At 43.7% G+C, this 20861-nt stretch overlaps 1 protein-coding gene across 3 annotated transcripts in view; it reads left to right on the plus strand.

Annotated features, from left to right (window-relative positions):
* The window catches only part of LOC111874282 (arylsulfatase B), a 76922-nt gene that overhangs the window by 5912 nt on the left and 50149 nt on the right, over positions 1-20861 (plus strand). For 2 of the 3 annotated variants that reach the window (XM_023869659.1, XM_023869660.1), the window contains exon 3: positions 11652-11769. In XM_023869659.1, coding sequence (XP_023725427.1) covers positions 11652-11769 — 118 coding nt within the window. Of the gene's footprint in view, positions 1-11651; positions 11770-13662; positions 13877-20861 lie in introns of those variants that run through there. The other variant, XM_023869661.2, reaches the window with a different exon arrangement.

A 20861-nucleotide genomic window follows, 5' to 3' on the forward strand; every position in this document is an offset into this window, starting at 1 on the left:
GGGTTGTGACGCCGTCTAGTCTGATAGGTGGTTACCAACATTGCAGAGGAACGCACTGTCTCCATTTGTAGAGTAATATGCAAGAGACGGTATGTCGCTCCGAAACGTCACTAAGCACATACCACACTGCATGGTTTCATAACCTAGAAGACTTCAATATGAATGTTATTTCACATTTAAATGTCCTTAAAATATTATTCAGGGCCCTCGATTAATGGAGGAGCTATAGGGGTACGTGTCCCCTGGCCACCACAAGACAGAAATAGTATTCACAGATATTATTTAAACATTTTTTCCTCCAAAATCGCGAAAAGTCAGTTCGTATTTTATTTATTATGGGAGATAAAAACAACAAGAAACTACTTTTTTTTACCTAAATTTGTTTATGGTAAGTGGGGCCTCCACATTTTGATTTCCTAGGGGCCCCACAACTGTGAATCTGACCTTGAGTTTAACATTCATCAGAATCTGACCAGGAACATAACCTACATTTTAAACGCGGAGTCTATGTAGCCTATATGGGGGGGGGCATATCGATTTATACATTTTCGCGTCACGCGACTTGTTCCGAGAACGCAGCTATGGGTCATAGCTGTACTCTTGACACGGACGAGCAAATTCTGAAACTGTATTCCAACATTTCTTTTTCAGTGTTTTTGAGCCTTCATCACTACATACATTCACGTTTTGGTCATACAGATCTTCAAAAGAAAACGTTATTATAAAGCTGATCAGAGTAATTACATCTAATTAGCTGTCTGAATTACTTGTAATTGCAGGTAAAACGCTTTAAGTATTGCAGTTTGTAGGCCGTCACGTTTGTTTGTGCGGACAGCAATTAATCCCCAGCAATTAAAATAGCAATGTATTTAGCTGTCACGTCCGGCTGCAATTGTTAACGAGAACGTATTATGCAGTCACATTTTCCATACGACCTTTCGTTTAACGGAAACTGTGGTGGTCAAATGGAGGCGCGTGAGCCGTATCAGTACAGGTAAACTCGTTTTAGTATTTTTTTTTTAAACGAAGCGCGTTGATTCATACCTATTTTTCTCTTAAAGGAATTCATTTTTTCTACCACGAATAAATGATACACGAATTTTCAGCTTACCAATAATCTTCATGATATGAATTACCTTCATTATGTCCGTCTGCAATTAAGAGAACCCAGACTGCGTGATCGATTTCGAAGAAATTTGATATCGCAGACCGACACCAAGAACGCTTTTTCAAATACCTAGAGAGTAGAAAGATGTCATGTCTAAACATAACACAATTTTCGAAACCTACTTCCAAGAGTGAATTTACTTAATTTGTTAAAATCTATCACTATTTAAATTCTCAACTGTGTATATTCTTCAGAGAATATTTCGACCAAAGAGAGATGAAGTGACAGGAGGTTGGAGAAAACTGCATAATGAAGAGCTTCATAACTTGTACTTTTCTCCAAGTATAATTAGAATGATCAAATCAAGGAGGATGAGGTGGGCAGGGCATGTAGTACGAATGGTGGCGAAGAGAAATGCATATAGGATATTGATGGGAAAGCCAGAAGGAAAGAATCACTGGTAAGACCAAGACGTAGGTGGGTGGACAATATTAAAATGGATCTTAAGATTATAGGATGGGATGGATTGGATTGATCTGGCTCAGGGCAGGGACCAGTGGAGGGCTCTTGTGAACACGGTAATGAACCTTTGGGTTCCATGAAATGCTGGGAAGTTCTTGAGTAACTGCGCAATTGGCGACTTCTCAAGAAGGGCTCAGCTCCATGAATGACTGAGTGAGTATGTTCGTCACTGACAGAAAGAAAACAAACAAACGCCAATAGTCTGTCAGTTCACTTATCTTACAGACTTACACGTAATGTTGCAAAGCTGTTCACACTGCGTCTTACAAAAATCTAGTCATTAATTCTAACTGACTGAGGCTATGGAGCTGAGCCCTTCTTGAGAAGCCGCCAGTTGTGTAGCTACCCATGAATTTCCTAGCATTTTATGGAAAACCGAAAGTTCATCGCGTTCACAAGAGCCCGCCAGCGGTATCTGTCCTGAACCAGATCAATCCAGTCGAAACCACATAATTTTATTTCTAAGATCAAATTTAATATTGTCACGTGTATTAGTGACTATATTCGGATTTTGGATTGGATTATTGGATTTATTGCACCTTATACATTCACACAGTTCGGGACTACAGGCAATACAGCGCTATCCCTGATCTACGCACTTTACAGTCCATTTTTATACACGCAAGAGGATTCTCAATCTTCACCAGTCGTAACCTGGCAACGGATTTATCACAGTGCCACTGTCATTTCAATTTACACACGAAGTCATCTTGTAGCTCTCTAATTCCTACCTTGCCAATTCCGAAGACTCGACTACTGTTCTATACTCCGTCCCGTCTTCTGACTGTGCTCTCTTATAACTCCTCGCTACGGACCTCACGGAAAACACAGTCTTCTGTTGCCAAGAATGTGTATCTACTGATCCGTTACTTAACGATTGATGTCCTTGCACTGTCATGTGATGCGGAAATGTGTTTATCGACCCGTTGTCTATGAATGGGTATCTACGTCACAATACTAACCTCCCGCCTACGTCTAGTTCCTTCTGATTTGTCTTTTCTTCTAGCTTTCCCATCAAAACCACGTGTGCATTCCTGTTCGTGCCGTGCATGCTACATGCCCTACGCATCTCATCCTCCTTAACTCTACTCGTATGTATTTAATCATTAAGTCTTTTTAGGGAATTAATGACTTGGGATTGTGAGATTTATACGAAATCCATAAATAGAATTTGTGGGCAAAAGATGAGTTTAATAATTTTTGTGTTTGTAGGTAATTATGCCACCATGTCAGAATCTAAACCATATAATGTCGAATGGTAGGATTAATGGTAAGTAAAGGAACCGGAATAGCGACTGACTACGGGCTGGGCGACCAAGGGGCCGGAGTTCGAGTCCCGCTAGAATCAATAATATTCTCTTCTCCACGTCGTCAAAACCGGCTCTGAGGCCCACTCAGTCTCCTATTCAATGGGTACCTGGGGCTCTATCCTCGGGGGTAAAGCGGCAAAGGCGTGAAGCTGACAACTCACCTCCATCTAATGTCGAGGTCAAGAAAATGTGGATCTATATATCTACTCCCCCATACACCTTCATGGCTTAATGATTAATTAGTTAAGAACAGGGACAACTTTATTGAATTGTAAAGGATTTTAAAGGAAGCAATGTCGACTTAATCCATCAACTAACCCAGCTCTTGTCTGGAGGGACTGAGAAAACCCACAAGAAGCGTCAGGTTAGTCCAAGTCCCAGTCTGAGATTCGAACCTAACACCTCCCGTATACAAGTCTAGAGCGTTCATTCTCTTTATGGAAATAATCTTTTTGTTTATTCTGAGAATCAGGCATAAAGCATAAATACACAGTGTGGACAAAGTACCGAGTTTATATTGTCAAAGCAGGTGGTAAATTTAGTAACCACTGGGCTTCAAAGTAGTGGTTCTAAAACTTCTCCAGTCCTTAACCCCCCCCCCCCCNCCCCCCCCCCACAGCGAAACAGTTCACGCTGAAGGACCTTCTCCTTGCATGTGGTCGAGCCACGATTATGTAAGGTACGTGTAGAGAGCCATACCCAATTTCGGGTCCAAAATGTTTCTTATACGTAATATTATTCCAGACAAGCAAATTTATTTAAAATATTCAATATAATTCTTCCTCAGAACTTATAATAAGAAGACAGAAACAATCCTGTGGAATCCTTTGGCCATGCCTCGCGAACCACACTTTGAAAACTAATACTTTACATAGCTAAAAACCTTACAGAACCACGTATTTCAATTTCTTTCGCTGTATTAATTATAAGAGGATTAGAATAAGTTCTGGGAAGAACTAATCGCCTAGTTTCATTGATACGACACGGACCACATAGAAAACGACGCGTCCAACAATTCTCCCATTGGTTCGTGGGTATTCGTTGCCGCGGTAATGTTTTTACCGAGCCGTTACCTAGCATGAGATGTGCTAAGGTGCTATGATACTTGTAGCAAGTTTCATAAAGATTGGTTCAGCCTTTCAAAAGTTGATAGGGGGGGATACACAGACATACAGCATGGTGATCTCATAAGATAACTTTCATTTTTTAAATAAGGAAAGTAGACTAAAAAATTAGGTTATCCTAATTAGATTGGTTAAACATTTTAGCCACATTTTCAGTGAATAAGATCTAAAAGTTTATGACGATAGTACATTTGTACAAATATTATTTTTTCTGGACACTATGCATCGTCCTGTCCCTGTCTAAAAACCGTACACAGGTACAGGTGTCCGGAGATAGGGCCTAGCTCTATCGATTGGGGCCAACTGAGTAGATTTTACCTGAAGACGGAGACAGAATCCAGTCTCCGAAACGTTGTGTTTTGACAAATAAACAGGACGGTTTTTAAATAAAGACAGGACGATGGCTAACGTCCAAAAACATAATATTTATATATATTTGTAGTGTTGTGCCAGACATCTAGAATGTTCAGAATGGGGCGTATGTTATGTAGTACTGAATTTCGATGATGCAGTGACATTTGGTAACTGGATCGCGACCCGCATGTTGCATAACACGGATCAGGCGATAACACGATTCGACTAACCGACTGTTCTTAAAAAAAAACAATGGGCGCATGTGGATATCTCATTTATGTCAGGGTCCGAGAGTGTAGTTAGCTTACGGATTAACTCGATGCTGCCCAGGGACTGGATATTCATAAATGCCGACTCAGAATAATACTTAAAAAAAATAAGTTCTAACATCACGGCCTCGGTTCGATTCCCGGAAGAAGCAATAAACATTTCTCTAATCCACAACGTCCAGACAGGCTCACGAGCCCACCCAGTTTTCTATCCAGTGGGTGTCGGGGGATAAATCTGCCAGGGCGTGGAGCTGACCACTCATGTCCATCTGTTGCCGAGGTCAAAAATGGTTGAGATATATCTCCACTCCCCCCATACCTCTTCTTGGCATGGTGCTTCCCGCGGAGACAGATTCTTGGTAAACAGCATCTTGCTAGGTAAACACGTTCGGCAAATACCCAACAATACATGACGTCCATTGCTAAGCAATGATCGTGTTTACTGTGAGGTCAGACCAGAGGCTATATAACGAGAAGCCAACGATAACTAACAGATACCCCGTGTGGAGGCGGTGTCGAATACCTCCACCGTGACCCTGCGAGTCGTAGGAGGCGGCGAAAAGGGAAGTCTCAATTCTGAGACAGTAAAATATAGTCGCGAGTCCCAAGGGACTCGGTTCCGAGAAAGACTGCGCTGGCAAGGGCCAGCAGCATATACAAAAGACAGACCCGTCCTCTCGTCAGAGAAGGCGCCCCACAGAAACAAGACCGTAACTGTCAAACGGTAATAATTAATATCTGGTCATGAGCCCCAAATGGTGCTCGACACCAAGACTTACTGACTGACTGACTGACTGACCGTCAGTCGCAATGTGACTTTGACTTTGACTTAAACTAACAGTTGTCACCCGTGTGGACGCGGGTTTGAATACCTCCACCGTGACCGTGCGAGTCGTAGGAGGCGACGAAAAGGGAAGTCTCGGATCTGAAACAGTAAAATATGGTCGCGAGTCCCTTGGGACCCGGACCCGAGAAAGACTGCGCTGGCAAGAGCCAGCAGCATATACAAAAGACAGACCCGTCCTCTCATCAGAGAGGGCGCCCCAGAAGAACAAGACCGTAACTATCAAACAGTAATAAATATCTGGTCATGAGCCCCGGGATGGGGCTCGAAACCAAGACTTGCTGACTGACTGACTGACTGGCCGTCAGTCGCAACGCGACTTTGACTAACAGTTGAGACCAACCGCGTTTGGAGGCGGTGTCAATACCTCCCCCTGTAGCCATGCGAGTGGTAAGAAGCGACAAAAATGGAAGGCTCGATTTTGAAACGGTAAAATATAGTCGCGAGTCCCACGCGAGTCGGGCCTGAGAATGACTGCGCTGGCAAGAACAAGCGCCAATTGTAAACGACAGACCCGTCCTCTCGTTTGAGAGAGCGCCCCACATTAATAAACCCGCAACTGTCCGGCAGTAAAGAAAATCTGGTGCTAAGCCCCAGATGGGTGCTTTGTTCCAAGACAGACTGGCCAACTGACCGTCGGTCGTAACATAAAACTCAGACTCAAACTCATTAAATCGCCAAATAGTCTTATGCTGTCTGGGCGGGCTGCGGTGCGGGGACGGTAACCTGCACGGGGAGTGCCCCGGGGGAAGGAGTGTGACTTCCGCCCCGGCGTGCTGCGTCTGCTGATTGCCGGGGCTGCAGACGCTCGAGGGAATTGATGCGGGCGGCGGTAGCGGGTTCCGTCGCGGAGGAGGCCACGGTCCCTGCGGCCTCTCCCCGGCACGGGCGGCGGTCAACGGGTCGGTCAGTTCCTGCCCCGGATGTGAGCGGTTTGTCCCTGGCAGGATGTTGAGAGTAGTAGTGACGGCGGTGCAGCGGATTGTGGCAGGGTCTGGTAGTACTGTGGGGAGGCTAAAGTGTTGGCCATTGCAGGGATTGTCTTGGACGTCATGGAGCGGATTTGCCACTGGAGTTCTTGGGCATGACGTGTTGTGCTGGGCCTGGACTGGCGGAGGCCTTTTGCGTATTGTATATAATTTAATAAAATGTAAAATATCAATTAAACGTACTGACAACAGACTCATTACTGCTGGCTGTGACACTGGCAAACGACAGACCCGTCCTCTCGTCAGAGAGGGCACCCCGCGTCGGCGGGTCTGTAACTGTCTGACAGTAATGGGGATCTGCTCTTGCGTCCCCAGATTTGTGCTTTATTCTGAGATAGACTGGCTGACTGACCGTTGGTCGTAACATAATCTTGACTTGTATCCTTTGTGGAGGCGGGGTCGAATACCTCCACCGTAGCCTTGCTAGTAGTAAGAAGCGAGAAAAAGAAAGCCAGTGCCTGAGGGTATAACTTGGCCACCTGTTCCTTGGGGATATAAATACGGGGACCTAGCCCTCCAGGTTGGGGGAGTCTCGAATTTGAGACAGTAAAATGTGGTTATGAGTCCCACGGGACTTGGACATGAGAATGACTGCGCTGGCGAGGACTAGCAGCAATTGTAAACCTCAGACCCAACCTCTCGCCAAAGAGGATGTTACATAAGGACTATGAAAGTAAGCATTCATTTGGAAAAAAGAGAACTGGTCGTGAGTCTCAAGGGGCTTTTGCCCAGACGAACTGATTGGCGATAAACCACCAATCGTCGAGTAACTCTGAACTCTAACAGTAGATTTGAAAGTCAGAATAGCTGCAGACACTTCTGTTGGAGGTGTAGTGAGGTCAGAAGTCGAGAATGTCCAATTGAAGATAGCGATTTGTGAAATAGATTTTAAAGGGTTCTGACGATGGTGTATAACGCTCAGAGTTACTGGGATTTTAGACTTTTTCTATCGTTCGGTATTCTAGAGACTAGAAAACACGACGTTTCGGAAACTGGATCTGTTTCCATCCTCAGATGAGGGGGAGACACCTACTCAGTTGGGTCCCTTAACTGAGTGGGTGTCTTCCCCCTCACCTGAGCACGGAAACAGATCCAATTTCCGAAACGTCGTGTTTTCTAGTCTCTAGAATACGGAACGATGGAAAAAGTCCGAAAACCTAGTAATACTGAGGATTTGTGACATGTTGTAACAAGTTGTATAAATGTCAAATAAAATTCGAACATCAAATCCAAAACCCGTTTTATTGGTCACGCAGACCCCTAATACGTGACAATACTATATACGGAAATGGTCATTATTTATTGTGAGAATCATGCTAAACACGCTCACTGGGCGCAATGAAGAATATTTGTAATGTTCTGAAGCACGTGCTTTAGAATGTTAATCGCGTCATAAAGATGTTAATATTTACTGATTCTTAACCTTGGCAATAGACGGAGACAAAACATTGTCTTCATGGTTTCTCCACTCTAGCTTCAGGGCTGCAGGAATCTCACGGAACCCGAGATTTGTCCGGGCGTGATAGCAGGAGAAAATAATCCTTGTCCGTGCTGGGAATCAAACCTCGGTCTTCCAGCCCATAGGCTGTTATACCGCGGATCCGCGGGGGGGGGAGGGGGGGCGAAAGGAAAAGACACAGGCCGTCAGAACACACGTAAGCACGAAATACACATCGCCAAAAAAAAAACACACGTGAAGATAAAGTTGTCTCTGTGCTTAATTAATTAAGCAATTAAGCACTACGGCTTCAAGACATGGGATAATGGAGCTATAGCTTCGCCTTTCTTGAGCTGCACACTAGATGGAAGTGAGTAGTCAGTTTCACGCTCTTGCCGCTTTACGCCCGGTGAAGAGCTCCCGGTACCCATTGGATATTAGGAGGCTGTGTGGCATCCAGAGGCGGTCTGGAATCTGTCGAGAAGAGAAAAAAATGTTGCTCCTGCCGGGAATGGAACCCCGCCAATCTGGCTAGTAGCCCGCCGGTATACTGACTGAGAAATCCATGCTATTTATTTTATATACAATATTAAACTATTTTAATAGGAACAAGTTTGTTTTAAGTAATAGCTCTCACTGGCTATATAAAACTGGAGTGCAGAATAACAATTTACGCATATCATGTACACCTGATGATGGCCCTCTGAGACGGAAACATTTCTGAATTTACATGAAAGCATGGACTAAACTGTGATTCAACCAGTAACCTGTGAAGTCGCATTGAAGATTTCATTGCTTGCATGTGTATTCACCCATTCATCCATCCATCAATGGCTCTACGGCCCTTTGTTTGACTTCGGCCGCTTTTTTTTCAGTTTCATAATCCTATACGCAGTCGGTAGGACTCTCTGGTTGGGGGATCAGCCTGTCCCAAGGTCGCTACCTGCACACAGGATAACACAAATAGAATAAACTCACACAGACATTCATGCCTTCCGTGGGATTCGAACCCATGACCCCAGTGTTCGAGCGGGCGCAGACAATTCATGTCTCAGACCCCTTGGCCTCTGTGATCACCGTGTAGTGTGTATAAGATAATTTTTTTAATTTACTTTTAAGCGTTTAAGACTGTGCTATTCGCCCTAGGATATTTAGAATAGAAAAATATCATTTTAAAATACTTCGAATTTCCGTATTAATATTTGATACATTTCAGATATTTTCAATTTTTTTTTTTCTTTCCAAAAATTCAGGGGGCGAAAAGATGCCTGACTTGTACCTCCCCACAGGCCTCAAAGCGTACTGGAGGCACTTTCCCCAAGAGGTAAAATGACTAGGGCATGAAGTTGACCACTAATCTCCCTCTAGTGACGGGTTTATTAATGCATGGAACTGTACCTCCACTCCTTAAACTTTTATCGTATGTTCATCATCACCATTGTGAGAGCCTCATGCATGCTAATGTTTTGCTTTGTTACTCTTAGGCACAAAATAAGGAGGCGATATATTCCGACGAAACGTCCGTAGACTTTCATGGGATTTCAAGGAGATATATCCCAGAAGACGGAACTCTTCAAAGCCGCCGCTGTGAGAACCTCAGTTCCCTCAACGGTTTATATTCTCTCCGCTAACTAACTAACTACACGGAGCTGAGTTGTTCCTCAGAAGCAACCAGTTGCTCAGCTACTAAAAAATTTCCCAGTATTTTATGTAACCTGAAAGTTTTTACCACGTAAGAGTTGAGGTTTTACGGTGATAACTATGAAGAAAGCAGTCTTCTGGGATGTGGCGTCGTGTAGACATTGTGTTAAAGGACGTTTCGAAGGAACGTATCGCCTTCATCTTCATGGCACGTGCTCACGCTGGTTCTTCGCTTGCGATACGTTCCTCCGAAACGTCAGTTAACACAATATCTACACGACACCACGTTCTTTACCATGTTCACAAGAGCCCTCCACTTATCCCTATCTTGAACAAACTGAATACAGTCCATACCACCCCATCGTATTTCTCGAATGTCATTTTTAATATTATCGCCCATGTCTTTCACACACTCTGTCCAAAACGTTCGAGGGCATTTCGTACGTTTATCAGGCGACAGTAAAGGTAAAGTTGTCCCTGTGCTTATCTACTAAAGCATTACACCATGAAGGCGTATGAGGGAGTGGATGTACAGATCCACATATTTTTGACCTCGGCACAAGCTGGAGGTGAGTGGTCAGATTCACGCTCCTGCCGCTTTACTCCCGGGGAAAGAATCCCCGGTACCCATTGGATAGGAGGTTGCGTGGGACCCACAGCCGGTTTGGACGATGTGCTGAAGAGAAAATTCTTGACCCTACCGGGACTCGGACTCCGACCCCTCTGTCGTCCAGCCTGAAGCCAGTCTCTATACCGACTGAGCTATCCTGGCTCCTACTGGACACTCTAGATAATGAAGGTTTTGTAAAATAGCCCCCCCCCCCCGACACTTAATCTAGTATGACATTTCTGTTCTCGTTTCAACTATTGTAAACATGGATTTTGCTACAAGGAAGAAAATCCTTCTAGCTTCAACGTCATCGCCGCTTTCCCTCTCCGGACCCCCGGGTTCGATCTCAGGCCAGGTCGTGTGGGATTTGTGGTGAGCAAAATGGCACTTGTATGGGGTTTCCCTGAGTACTTCGGTTTCTTCTCGCAGCTCTTGTTTCACCAATTACTTCGCATTCGTTAATCATGCTAACACCGACGCTATATAAGCTTGCCACCGAAATCCTCATTAAATAACCAGCTTCAAAAATTCAAGGTCATCGCTCGCCTGTTAGTCCTATGGATCGTGTTTGTATGTTGCACAATTTAATCCCAGTCTTCATTAAATCAGTAAGATATTTATATCTCTAAATAATGTTGTAGGCTTTGAGGTTCTCACATTAGTGGATATGAAGAGTCTCACCGCTGTCTGTGAGCCCATTTTCTAGAAAATGCGAGAGCCTCGACGTCTCACAACCATATGAGCCTCCAAAGCCTGTTACAGGGATAGCTTATTTTCTGGAATATAACACCATGTAGTATGATGAAAGGGATCGTCTCTGTGGTCTAGCGGTCAGAGTTCCTGGCTACAGATCCAGAGGTCCCGGATTCGATTCCGGGCACTACCAGATTTTCTGAGAAGTAGTGGGTCTGGATCGGGGTCCACTCAGCTTCATGAGGATAACTGATGAGCTGTTTCAAGGAAATAGCGGCTCCGGTCTAGAAAACCGAGATTAACGGCCGTGGGGATCCGTTGCCCTGACCACGCGACACCCTCTATCCGCAAAAGTTGGCACTAACTTCGCCGACAAGTGGCGGTCGCTTGGTCGGTATAGTTCGCTTTCGGACTACAGGCCACGGAGTTGGCGTGTTGAAAGGTAGCAAGCAGCGTGAAGCTGGTAGCAAACAAAGCCGGCTGTGCATGCTACCTACTTCACCCTGGCTTCTTGCTTGAATTATTCTTCGATTCTGAAGATGGAGGCGACGTGTTCCTCTGAAACACACTTTGAACTTAATGGACTACACTGCGTTATATCCGAGAAGATAAAACTCTTTGTATATAATGTTGTTACAATTAATTCTCCAGGATATTTTGAACAGAATATGTCATTCAGCTTTCACGTTGTAGTACACGCGTGGTTCTTACATTAACGAATCATTCCCCGTGATTTCGTTCTCTTACAGCGTTTGGACATATGTGGATACCAAGATGGCGCCGATTACAACCATATCATCGCAGAAATTAATACATTTCTCGCATGTGTCATCACGTTTTAATGCGATTTCCTGCTATCCCGCATTGGTGAGTAATATATTTTCATTATTGTCACATGCTGTGCCTCATAACAATAGAAATCTGATTTAATTTTCCGGAATACATTCTTGATGATTTCATACCATTAAATGACCCCATTTTTCATTATCGCTGCAACGTGTATATTCTTGGCAACGCTTACAAATATAGTTACTGTACCGTATAGATCTCGTATGATAACTGTCTTACTGTTATTATATCAAATCACCATCCAACAACATTTACAAAATGGCCATTGTTGAAGCGTGGCATTTCTTGAGGATTCTGCAACGTTTGGTCCGGTTTTCGCTATTTTAAATTCGCAACAGGGCGTCAGCCTTGCGTCCAATCCCTCAACCTGGAGGGCCAGGTCTCTGTATTTATGTCCTCCAGTTACAGAGTGTCCCAATTATATCCCCCAGGCACCATTCATTCACTCACGGAGCTGAACCCTTCTTGAAAAGCCACCATTTGTACAGCTACTCAGGAGCTTCCCAGCATTTTATGGAAATCGAAGGTTTAGTACCGTGTTCAGAAGAACCCTCCACTGGTCCCTATCCTGGGCCAGATCATTCCAATCCATGTCATTACATCATATCTCTCTAACATCCATTTTAATATTGTCCACCCACCTACGCCTTGGTCTTCCCAGTGGTCTCTTTCCATCTGACTTTCCTACCAATATCCTATACGCATTCGTCGTCTCCCCATTCGTGCTACATGCCCTGCCCACATCATCATCCTTGATATGATCATTCTAATTATACTTGGAGAAGAGTACAAGTTATGAAGCTCCTTATTATGCATTTTGCCCCCAGGCACAACACTTTTGTATATAAGTATCCTCCGCAGGGCCGGATTTACAGTTGCGGAGGCCCCGGGACAATCAAAATATAGGGGTCAACATCAGTAACAACAAATTTAAGTCATGACGATCTTCCTTTCCCCTTTATTTATTATAATGGCCAAAAATACAAACTAACGTTCCGTGATGTTAAGGAACAAAATGGCGCAATAAAATGCTATTTCTATTTTACGAAGGCCCCGGGGCGAGCTTGCCGGTCACTCCCCCCTTAAACCCGACCCTGAACCTCTGACTTACGCGAATTTCACGTTAACAGGTTTCCATATGATTCGTTTTAAAAGTGTGTAATGAAGTGCTTCATAACTTATACTCTTTGCCAAGTATAAGTATCTGGTCAAGGAGTATGAGATGAACAGGGCATGTGGCACGTATGGAGAGAAGAGGAATACATGTAGGATTTTGGTGGGAAAACTAAAAGGAAAGACGCCATTAGAAAGATTTAGACATATTTAGGAGGGTAGTATTAAGAGAGATTTTATAGAGTTAGGAAGGAGATGGTATGGACTGGATTGATCTGGCCCAAGATAGGGACCAGTGTTAAGCTCTTGTGAACACGGAAATGAACCTTCGGGTCTCATAAAATGTTGGGAAAATTCTTGAGTGGCTGAGCGACTGGCGGCTTCTCAAGAAAGGCTCAGCCCCATGGTGTTGTTTATGATTCCTTTNCCCATTGTCCGTTCTCCAACCGCTACGATATAAAAAAGAGTTTAGTAACTATCAGTGAAATCTCTGAAATTACGCAGTTTCGGGTTGTCATAGCAACGGATCTTTAGATTTTTATCCAGTTTAATCAAAATCGTTAAATAATATCATATATTATAGGAATCAATACATTGCGTATTCGTGAATGTAGTTTGAATTCTGCAGTAAAATTAAGTTGTAGTTTATGCAGTAGAATGTGTCATAGATGCAGCAGTTTCTGCAGTGGAACCGTGTGTTTCGCACAGTATAGCACGTCCCCTCCCTCGTGACTGACAGGAGAGTGCAGATATATATATTTGCATCAGAGGAGAGACGGACTTAGTTCTGCACTGAAGCCTGACCTGGCCGCGAAGTGTGCCAGCCACTTACTTTCATATACCAATGTTTACACTCGACTTCCTGATCACAAGTGCCTGACGAACTGCGCATGCTTGTACATTATCTTCTCAACACAATATAATATTTTTTCGCCTCTTACTACTTTTTTTTTATTATTTCGGAAGTTGTCAGGATTTATTCTAAGTGCCTACTGCGTCTCTTCCACTACTGGTAAGTCAGCTGTCAGAATATTTTTGTATTTTTCTTGTTTAATTATTATTTTCTGTGGGTAATTTGACGGTGTTGTCAGTGGTTAGATTCAAATGGTAGGATAATACTCGTAGATGAATTTAGAAAGATTTTTAAGGAAGCAATCTTAGCCTAATCGAGGTGCTAACCCGACATTTGTCTGAAGAGACTGAGTAAAATCATGATGAATCTGAGAATAGCCAATATCTTTGCCGAGAATATGAATATAGACCGTTACCGCCAGGCCATCTCTTTCAGTGTTATATTATTGTTACTACTACTACTACTACTACTACTACTACTACTACTACTACTGCTGCTACTACAACTACTTACCTACTGCTGCTGCTGTTGCTACTACAACTACTTACCTACTACTGCTACTACTACAACTGCAACTACTTACCTACTGCTACTACAACTACTTGCATACTACAACTACTTACCTACTACTACTGCTGCTGCTGTTGCTACTACAACTACTTACCTACTACTGCTACTACTACAACTGCAACTACTTACCTACTGCTACTACAACTACTTGCATACTACTACTACTTACATACTACTACTACTGCTGCTACTACAACTACTTACATACTACTACTGCTACTGCTGTTGCTACTACAACTACTTACCTACTACTGCTACTACTACAACTGCAACTACTTACCTACTGCTACTACAACTACTTGCATACTACTACTACTTACATACTACTACTACTGCTGCTACTACAACTACTTACATACTACTACTACTACTACAACTACACGTACTTACCTACTACTACTATTACTGCTAATACTACCACTACTTACCTACTATTGCCACTACAACAAATACTATTACCTCCATAAGATATCCTCAGCTTCAGATGGAAGAAATAGTAAAATATAAGTTTTACATTTATTCGCGAAGTTTAAAAGTTGGCGGAATGTTAAATATAAGTTATTTTACTTCTTCAAAAAGTATTAAAGACATCTGGAGACATTCAAAGGCCTCTCCATTTTTCGTAATAGTTGACCAGTGCAAATAGATTTGCGTTACGAGTTTCGTGACATCATTATTATTATTGTTATTATTATTATTATTATTATTATTATTATTATTATTATGTTGTTACTGTCGTAAAATCACTGAGGGGGCAACAAGCTTTACTTCACATCAGTTTACATACAACCCTGCATGAACCCCACATTTCTGTAAACTGTTCTTTTTTGTTTTGGTACTATAGCCCCAATTTGGGCCTTGGCCTACCACCATCAAACTTTCCGTTTCACTTCGGTTTACTACATCTTAGACATTCGGTAGGACTCCTTGGGAGGGTGATCAGCTCGTCGCAAGGCCTCTACCTGTACACAACCACAGAAAAACGCACACAAACACTGAACATCCATGACCTGTGTGGGGTTCGAACCCACGATCCCGGCTTCCGAGCGAGCGAAGACAGTGCATGCCTTAGACCGCTCGGCTACCGTGGCCGGCTCTGTAAAACATTCCATAGTCTGATATTACCAAACATAAGAAAAGTTGTCCAAATTTGCTGGGGTAACGCAGTCGATATAGCGACTGACTACGGGCTAGACGAACGAGGGTTCGGAGTTCAAGTCCCTGTTAGGCCCATACAGCCGTTACTGATGATGTCTCTAAAGTCATTCATTTGTTACTATGTTTACTGTAAAATATGTGACGGTTATGCACTCATCGCTACGGTCCCGTTCCTTTTCTTACGGAGGAAATAATGTGGATAGCTAACTTCCCTGGTCTCTATGTCCCCTCTAAGCTGCGCGTGCGCGGCCGCACCGCAACAGTCGCACTCCTGCGCGGTCGCACAGCAACAGTCGCACTCCTGCGCAGCCGCACAGCGACAGTCGCACTCCTGCGCATGATTCTCCGTCTCCCCCGCTTTTTGGATCTTGTAAATTGATTGTCTGTTATGGACCTTTTTTGAAAATCGCTGCCCCAACCTCCGGGTTGCCCAAGCCAACCCAATTGCATAGAGGGAACGTTGGTCGTCTCTACAAGAGGAACATCTTTTGCGTTTTTCATTTTTCTATGACACTCCATTTAGAAGAAACAAGATCGGACGGACAGACAGACAAAAAATAAACCTGTAACTGTATGTAGAGTTTTCAATTTATGACGCTGCGGCCGTGCTACGAAAGTGAGGTAGCCGAACTAACTTCTGGGAAACGTACAGTGGGCTTATGGCTGCCTAGCTGCGTCATATAAAGAAATTCTACTGGGTCAGTACAAAACTTGAATATTCTGCACTAAGTACTGACGTGGCATTTGGGTTGGAGTAGGAATTCTGTTGTCTTAAGCTCCTGTCATTGGAATCCTAACGTTGTGCGTCGTACAGCGATTCAGCGCATTCCCGAGCACCTGATCACATAGACTCTGACGTGATCAGTAAACGCGTTGTGTAACAGATGTGTAAGGGCAATCGCACACCAAGGAAACTGGCAACTACAACGCAACCGAAATTTCCGAGAAAACTCGCCGATTTCAAGCAGGCAACAGGCTGACACTGAAGAAACCTATGTTTGATTATTTGCTCACATCATCTCAAGTGGGTATGTTCGTCCGACGTAATACACGATTGTACTTTTATTTATTTCGTGCACTTACGTTCTGCAGTGGAAAGTAATATTGATCCTGTCATAATATGGCGGTAGTTGAGACCGTTTGAGACGGCGTGAGAAGAGAGGACGACCATAAGGGAAATACTGGGATATTATTAATTTGTTTTAATTAAGGTTAGTTTATTTTAATCAGGAAATATCGCGTTCACACGCAATACGAAATTTTAACATGCAGTACAACAATTTTAGCAAGAAGACAACTAATGAAGGTCGTATATAGATAAACCATGTAGTGTGGAAGAAGGGTGACTAATAAGTTGCATTTAAGAAGGAACTACATGTGAAATAAATGATGCATAAATGCAACAGGATGCTTAAATACAATATAATGAAGAGAAAATATTGGGTGTATCCGTTCTCCTGCGACAATTCAAACGCAGGCGCTTATAATGTTTCTAAAAACTATTCCTGGATCCAGTCTCCTTCTTCTCATGAAAAATTCTTTCCCGAGCCAAATCTCTTCTGTCCTGCCTAGCATAGTCCGGGTGGCGTTTGTCATATATACTAGGCTCTTGCCCAGTTAACTCTACAAAAACAAAATTACCAGCTTCGTCAACCTTTCATGTCATCTTAAGAAACAAATGACGCGCGTTATAGAACAGCTGACACTAGGAAACCAGGCAGCAACGCAATTGTGAGAAGACTGGCATGCTCCGTTGCCTGGAAGTTGAGTTTCTTAGTCTTTCCGCTAGTTGCGTTGCCGTTTCCTCAATTTGCGCTGCTCCATTCAGTAACATGTGCTCAACTCAGGCTGACAGCAGTTCTAGGAAATTTCGGTTGCGTTGCGGTTGCCAGTTTCCTTGGTATGCCCTCACCCTAACACCCATCTGGCCTGAACAGCTCGCGATCTTATTTCGGTTCACATATACAGGATGGTTCAAAATGGATTTCATTAACAAAATATTATTAATGTGGATATAACCATGGGCGCTGCCGGGATTTCTTCCGGGCTGGGGGGATCCCAAAATTTGCTTACGAACTTACTTTTAAGCGCTCTAAGACTGGATAGCTCAGTTGGTATAGGACGGGCTACAAGCTGAAGGACCCGGGTTCTATTCCCGGCAGGGTAAGATTTTCCTCTTCTCTAGACTGTCAAGACTGATTCTGGGGCCACTCGGCCTCCTGTCCAGTTGGTATCGAAATGGGGGGGGGGTAAAGTAACAGAGGTCTGAAGCTGATCACTCAGCTCTCTCTAATGCCGAGCTCAAGAATAGGTGAAGCTCAAGAGATATAGCTCCACCCCCGCCCGTGCAGAACTCTGTCAACTGACAACTCCTCTTAGCCTTCCTTGTCGAGGTCAACTGCACTGCCAACCCTAAGGCTGGGGCCACACGTGCGCACAAAATGCGTCCGTATTTTATGCGCTCGTGTGCCCCAGCCTCAACTGACTCCTTGCAGTCCCTTTCCAATTATCAGACTGACGGACATTTCACAGTAACCGCCTAGTCTTCTCTTCACAGGCTGACTTTCAACTTTCAGTTGTTTTAAATGACACAAACTCCGTCCCAAGTGCAAACAATATATTACATGTCCTTGATCTTGCTCTCCTATACACTACATGTTTCGGCCTCAAGCGGCTGGTTCTTGTATCCAGCACTGTACAGGTGTTATTCTGTGTAGTCTCCCTGTGTGCGTGCCGCTGCTTGTCTCTACTACGTGTAGTGCAGTCTTTACACGTAGTAAAGCATAGCAGCGGCACGCACACAGGGAGACTACACAGAATAACACCTGTACAGTGCTGGATACAAGAACCAGCCGCTTGAGGCCGAAACATGTAGTGTATAGGAGAGCAAGATCAAGGACATGTAATATATTGTTTGCACTTGGGACGGAGTTTGTGTCATTTAAAACAACTGAAAGTTGAAAGTCAGCCTGTGAAGAGAAGACTAGGCGGTTACTGTGAAATGTCCGTCAGTCTGATAATTGGAAAGGGACTGCAAGGAGTCAGTTGAGGCTGGGGCACACGAGCGCATAAAATACGGACGCATTTTGTGCGCACGTGTGGCCCCAGCCTTAGGGTTGGCAGTGCAGTTGACCTCGACAAGGAAGGCTAAGAGGAGTTGTCAGTTGACAGAGTTCTGCACGGGCGGGGGTGGAGCTATATCTCTTGAGCTTCACCTATTCTTGAGCTCGGCATTAGAGAGAGCTGAGTGATCAGCTTCAGACCTCTGTTACTTTACCCCCCCCCCATTTCGATACCAACTGGACAGGAGGCCGAGTGGCCCCAGAATCAGTCTTGACACTCTGGAGAAAAGGAAAATCTTACCCTGCCGGGAATAGAACCCGGGTCCTTCAGCTTGTAGCCCGTCCTATACNATTGTCATCCTTATAACCACGTTGCACGTACAGAACAGAAAACACCTTTTCCAGCAATTATCATATAATATTGCACTGCCTAAGGAGTCATTTGAATTGGAACAGTCGCCTGGTTCAGTTGTAGCGAGCGAAACGTGAACGCGGAATGAAAAATACTGGAACGTGTAATTAGAGGCGATAGTGTGAGAAGGTATTGGGAGTGTGTAATTCACAGAGACTTGTTTCTATAGCTCCCGCGTGATTAATACGTGAAGACTACCGAGGACAGAGTGAATAGAATAGTGTGCAGGGTTTGTAGATTGTGTACACCCCAAACTGTGTTATAATTAATTGTAGCTACGACTTGTACGTTGTTAAATAAACCAATTAACAATCTGAACGGCGTCTTCAATGGCAAAACACGTTACAATATTTTAAATATATTAGATACATTAGATAATTTCGATACATGAAAGGTGCGATCATCTGTGTTTTAACACCGTGCAGTTTGGTAGAAATTCCTGGACGTTTCGGAGGAACGTATCACCTCCATCTTAAGGGTCGAAGAGTAAGACAAGCAGAAAGCCAGCAACAAGCATGATCTGTCTACGGACTATTTATTATTGGTTCTTGCATGACATACTCCTTTGTCCTGAAGAAGTTGGCATTATATTCCACCGAAATATCGGTAGATTTACACTACAACCAACAAAATCTTACTCTTCATAGTAACCGCTGTGGGAACCTGAGAGTCAACAATTTCGATACAGTCAAAACAGTCGGCTTCAGGTCTCATCATTGAGACACACACTGTAAATCTTTTCTTCTAATTACAGCCCATTAATAACTTAATGCATGCAGGTTATATTACACAACGTTGAGTTTTTGACAGGTTGTTTCTAAACCTGAATATAATTCTGGGGCACAGAACCTATTAGAGTTAATTTGAAATCATTACATTGTCCTGCCTATTTTTTTCTAACGGCACGTCGTAATATGTCTAATAGTTGTTATTGTGTTAACTGCTGTGTTTGTCTCTGCAACGTCGTGAAATTTAACGCGTGAGGTTAATCTTGACTGCATCTACTTTTCCTCTATTTATAACTTCTGTAATATTTTGAGATATTTTGGGGGCCTCCTAGTTCCCTCCCCTCTCGTCCCCCTAACTAATACTGTCACGTATATGAGTTACTCTCGACGGGATTTTGGGTTGGTAATTGGATTTATTGACCACTTTATCACACAACTCTTAAGTACACTTAATTATAGCACCATCGCTGATATCCACACTTTACAAATCGCTAGAGTACACAGACTATTGTTCTCAGTCTGTTACAGTCTCCACTAGTTGTTTCCTGGTAACGGTTTCTAACAGCAGAGCTTCTTCTGTTGCACCGACCAAGTATTTTCTTCACAGATTCCTTTGCAACTGTCTACTGACTACTCCCTGGCTGGCGACCATTTCACATCAACCTCCTAGTCTTCTCTTCACAGACTGACTTTCAATTGACAACTGACTCAACTAACTGCAGCTCAAAGTCAAAAGTCCCGTTACGACTGACGGACAGTCAGTCTATGGGGCTCATGACCAGATATCAGTGTTTGACACTTACGGGGTTGTCATTATGGGGCTCCCTATCTGACGAGAGGATGGGTCTATCTGCAGCGCTGCTGGTTTCGTTGTTGTAAAACCTCTTAGCACGGACCAGCACAAGAAACATCTTGTCTATTGTTGCTATATTGTTTAGTGTTGATTCCTTGCTGCAGAAACGTGTTTATCGCGCTGTTGCCTAGCAACAACTGCTGCCGGACGACAGAAAACATCGCTTCCCACAGTTTCTCTGTTGTTGCATGTTGACTTGTTGCCGTGGGAACCTGTTTGTTTGCGACCGTTACCTAGTAATGGGCCTACACGCTACAATACGAACATATGAAATCATAGAATGTTTAGAATCATAATAGAATATATTCTCAGCTGGGGCGTTGGCAATTACGACTCAAGTTTTCGTGTTATTCTTCAGTTC

This window comes from Cryptotermes secundus, unplaced genomic scaffold (genome assembly GCF_002891405.2).
Source record: "Cryptotermes secundus unplaced genomic scaffold, Csec_1.0 scaffold1806, whole genome shotgun sequence".
In the NCBI taxonomy this organism is placed as follows: domain Eukaryota; kingdom Metazoa; phylum Arthropoda; class Insecta; order Blattodea; family Kalotermitidae; genus Cryptotermes; species Cryptotermes secundus.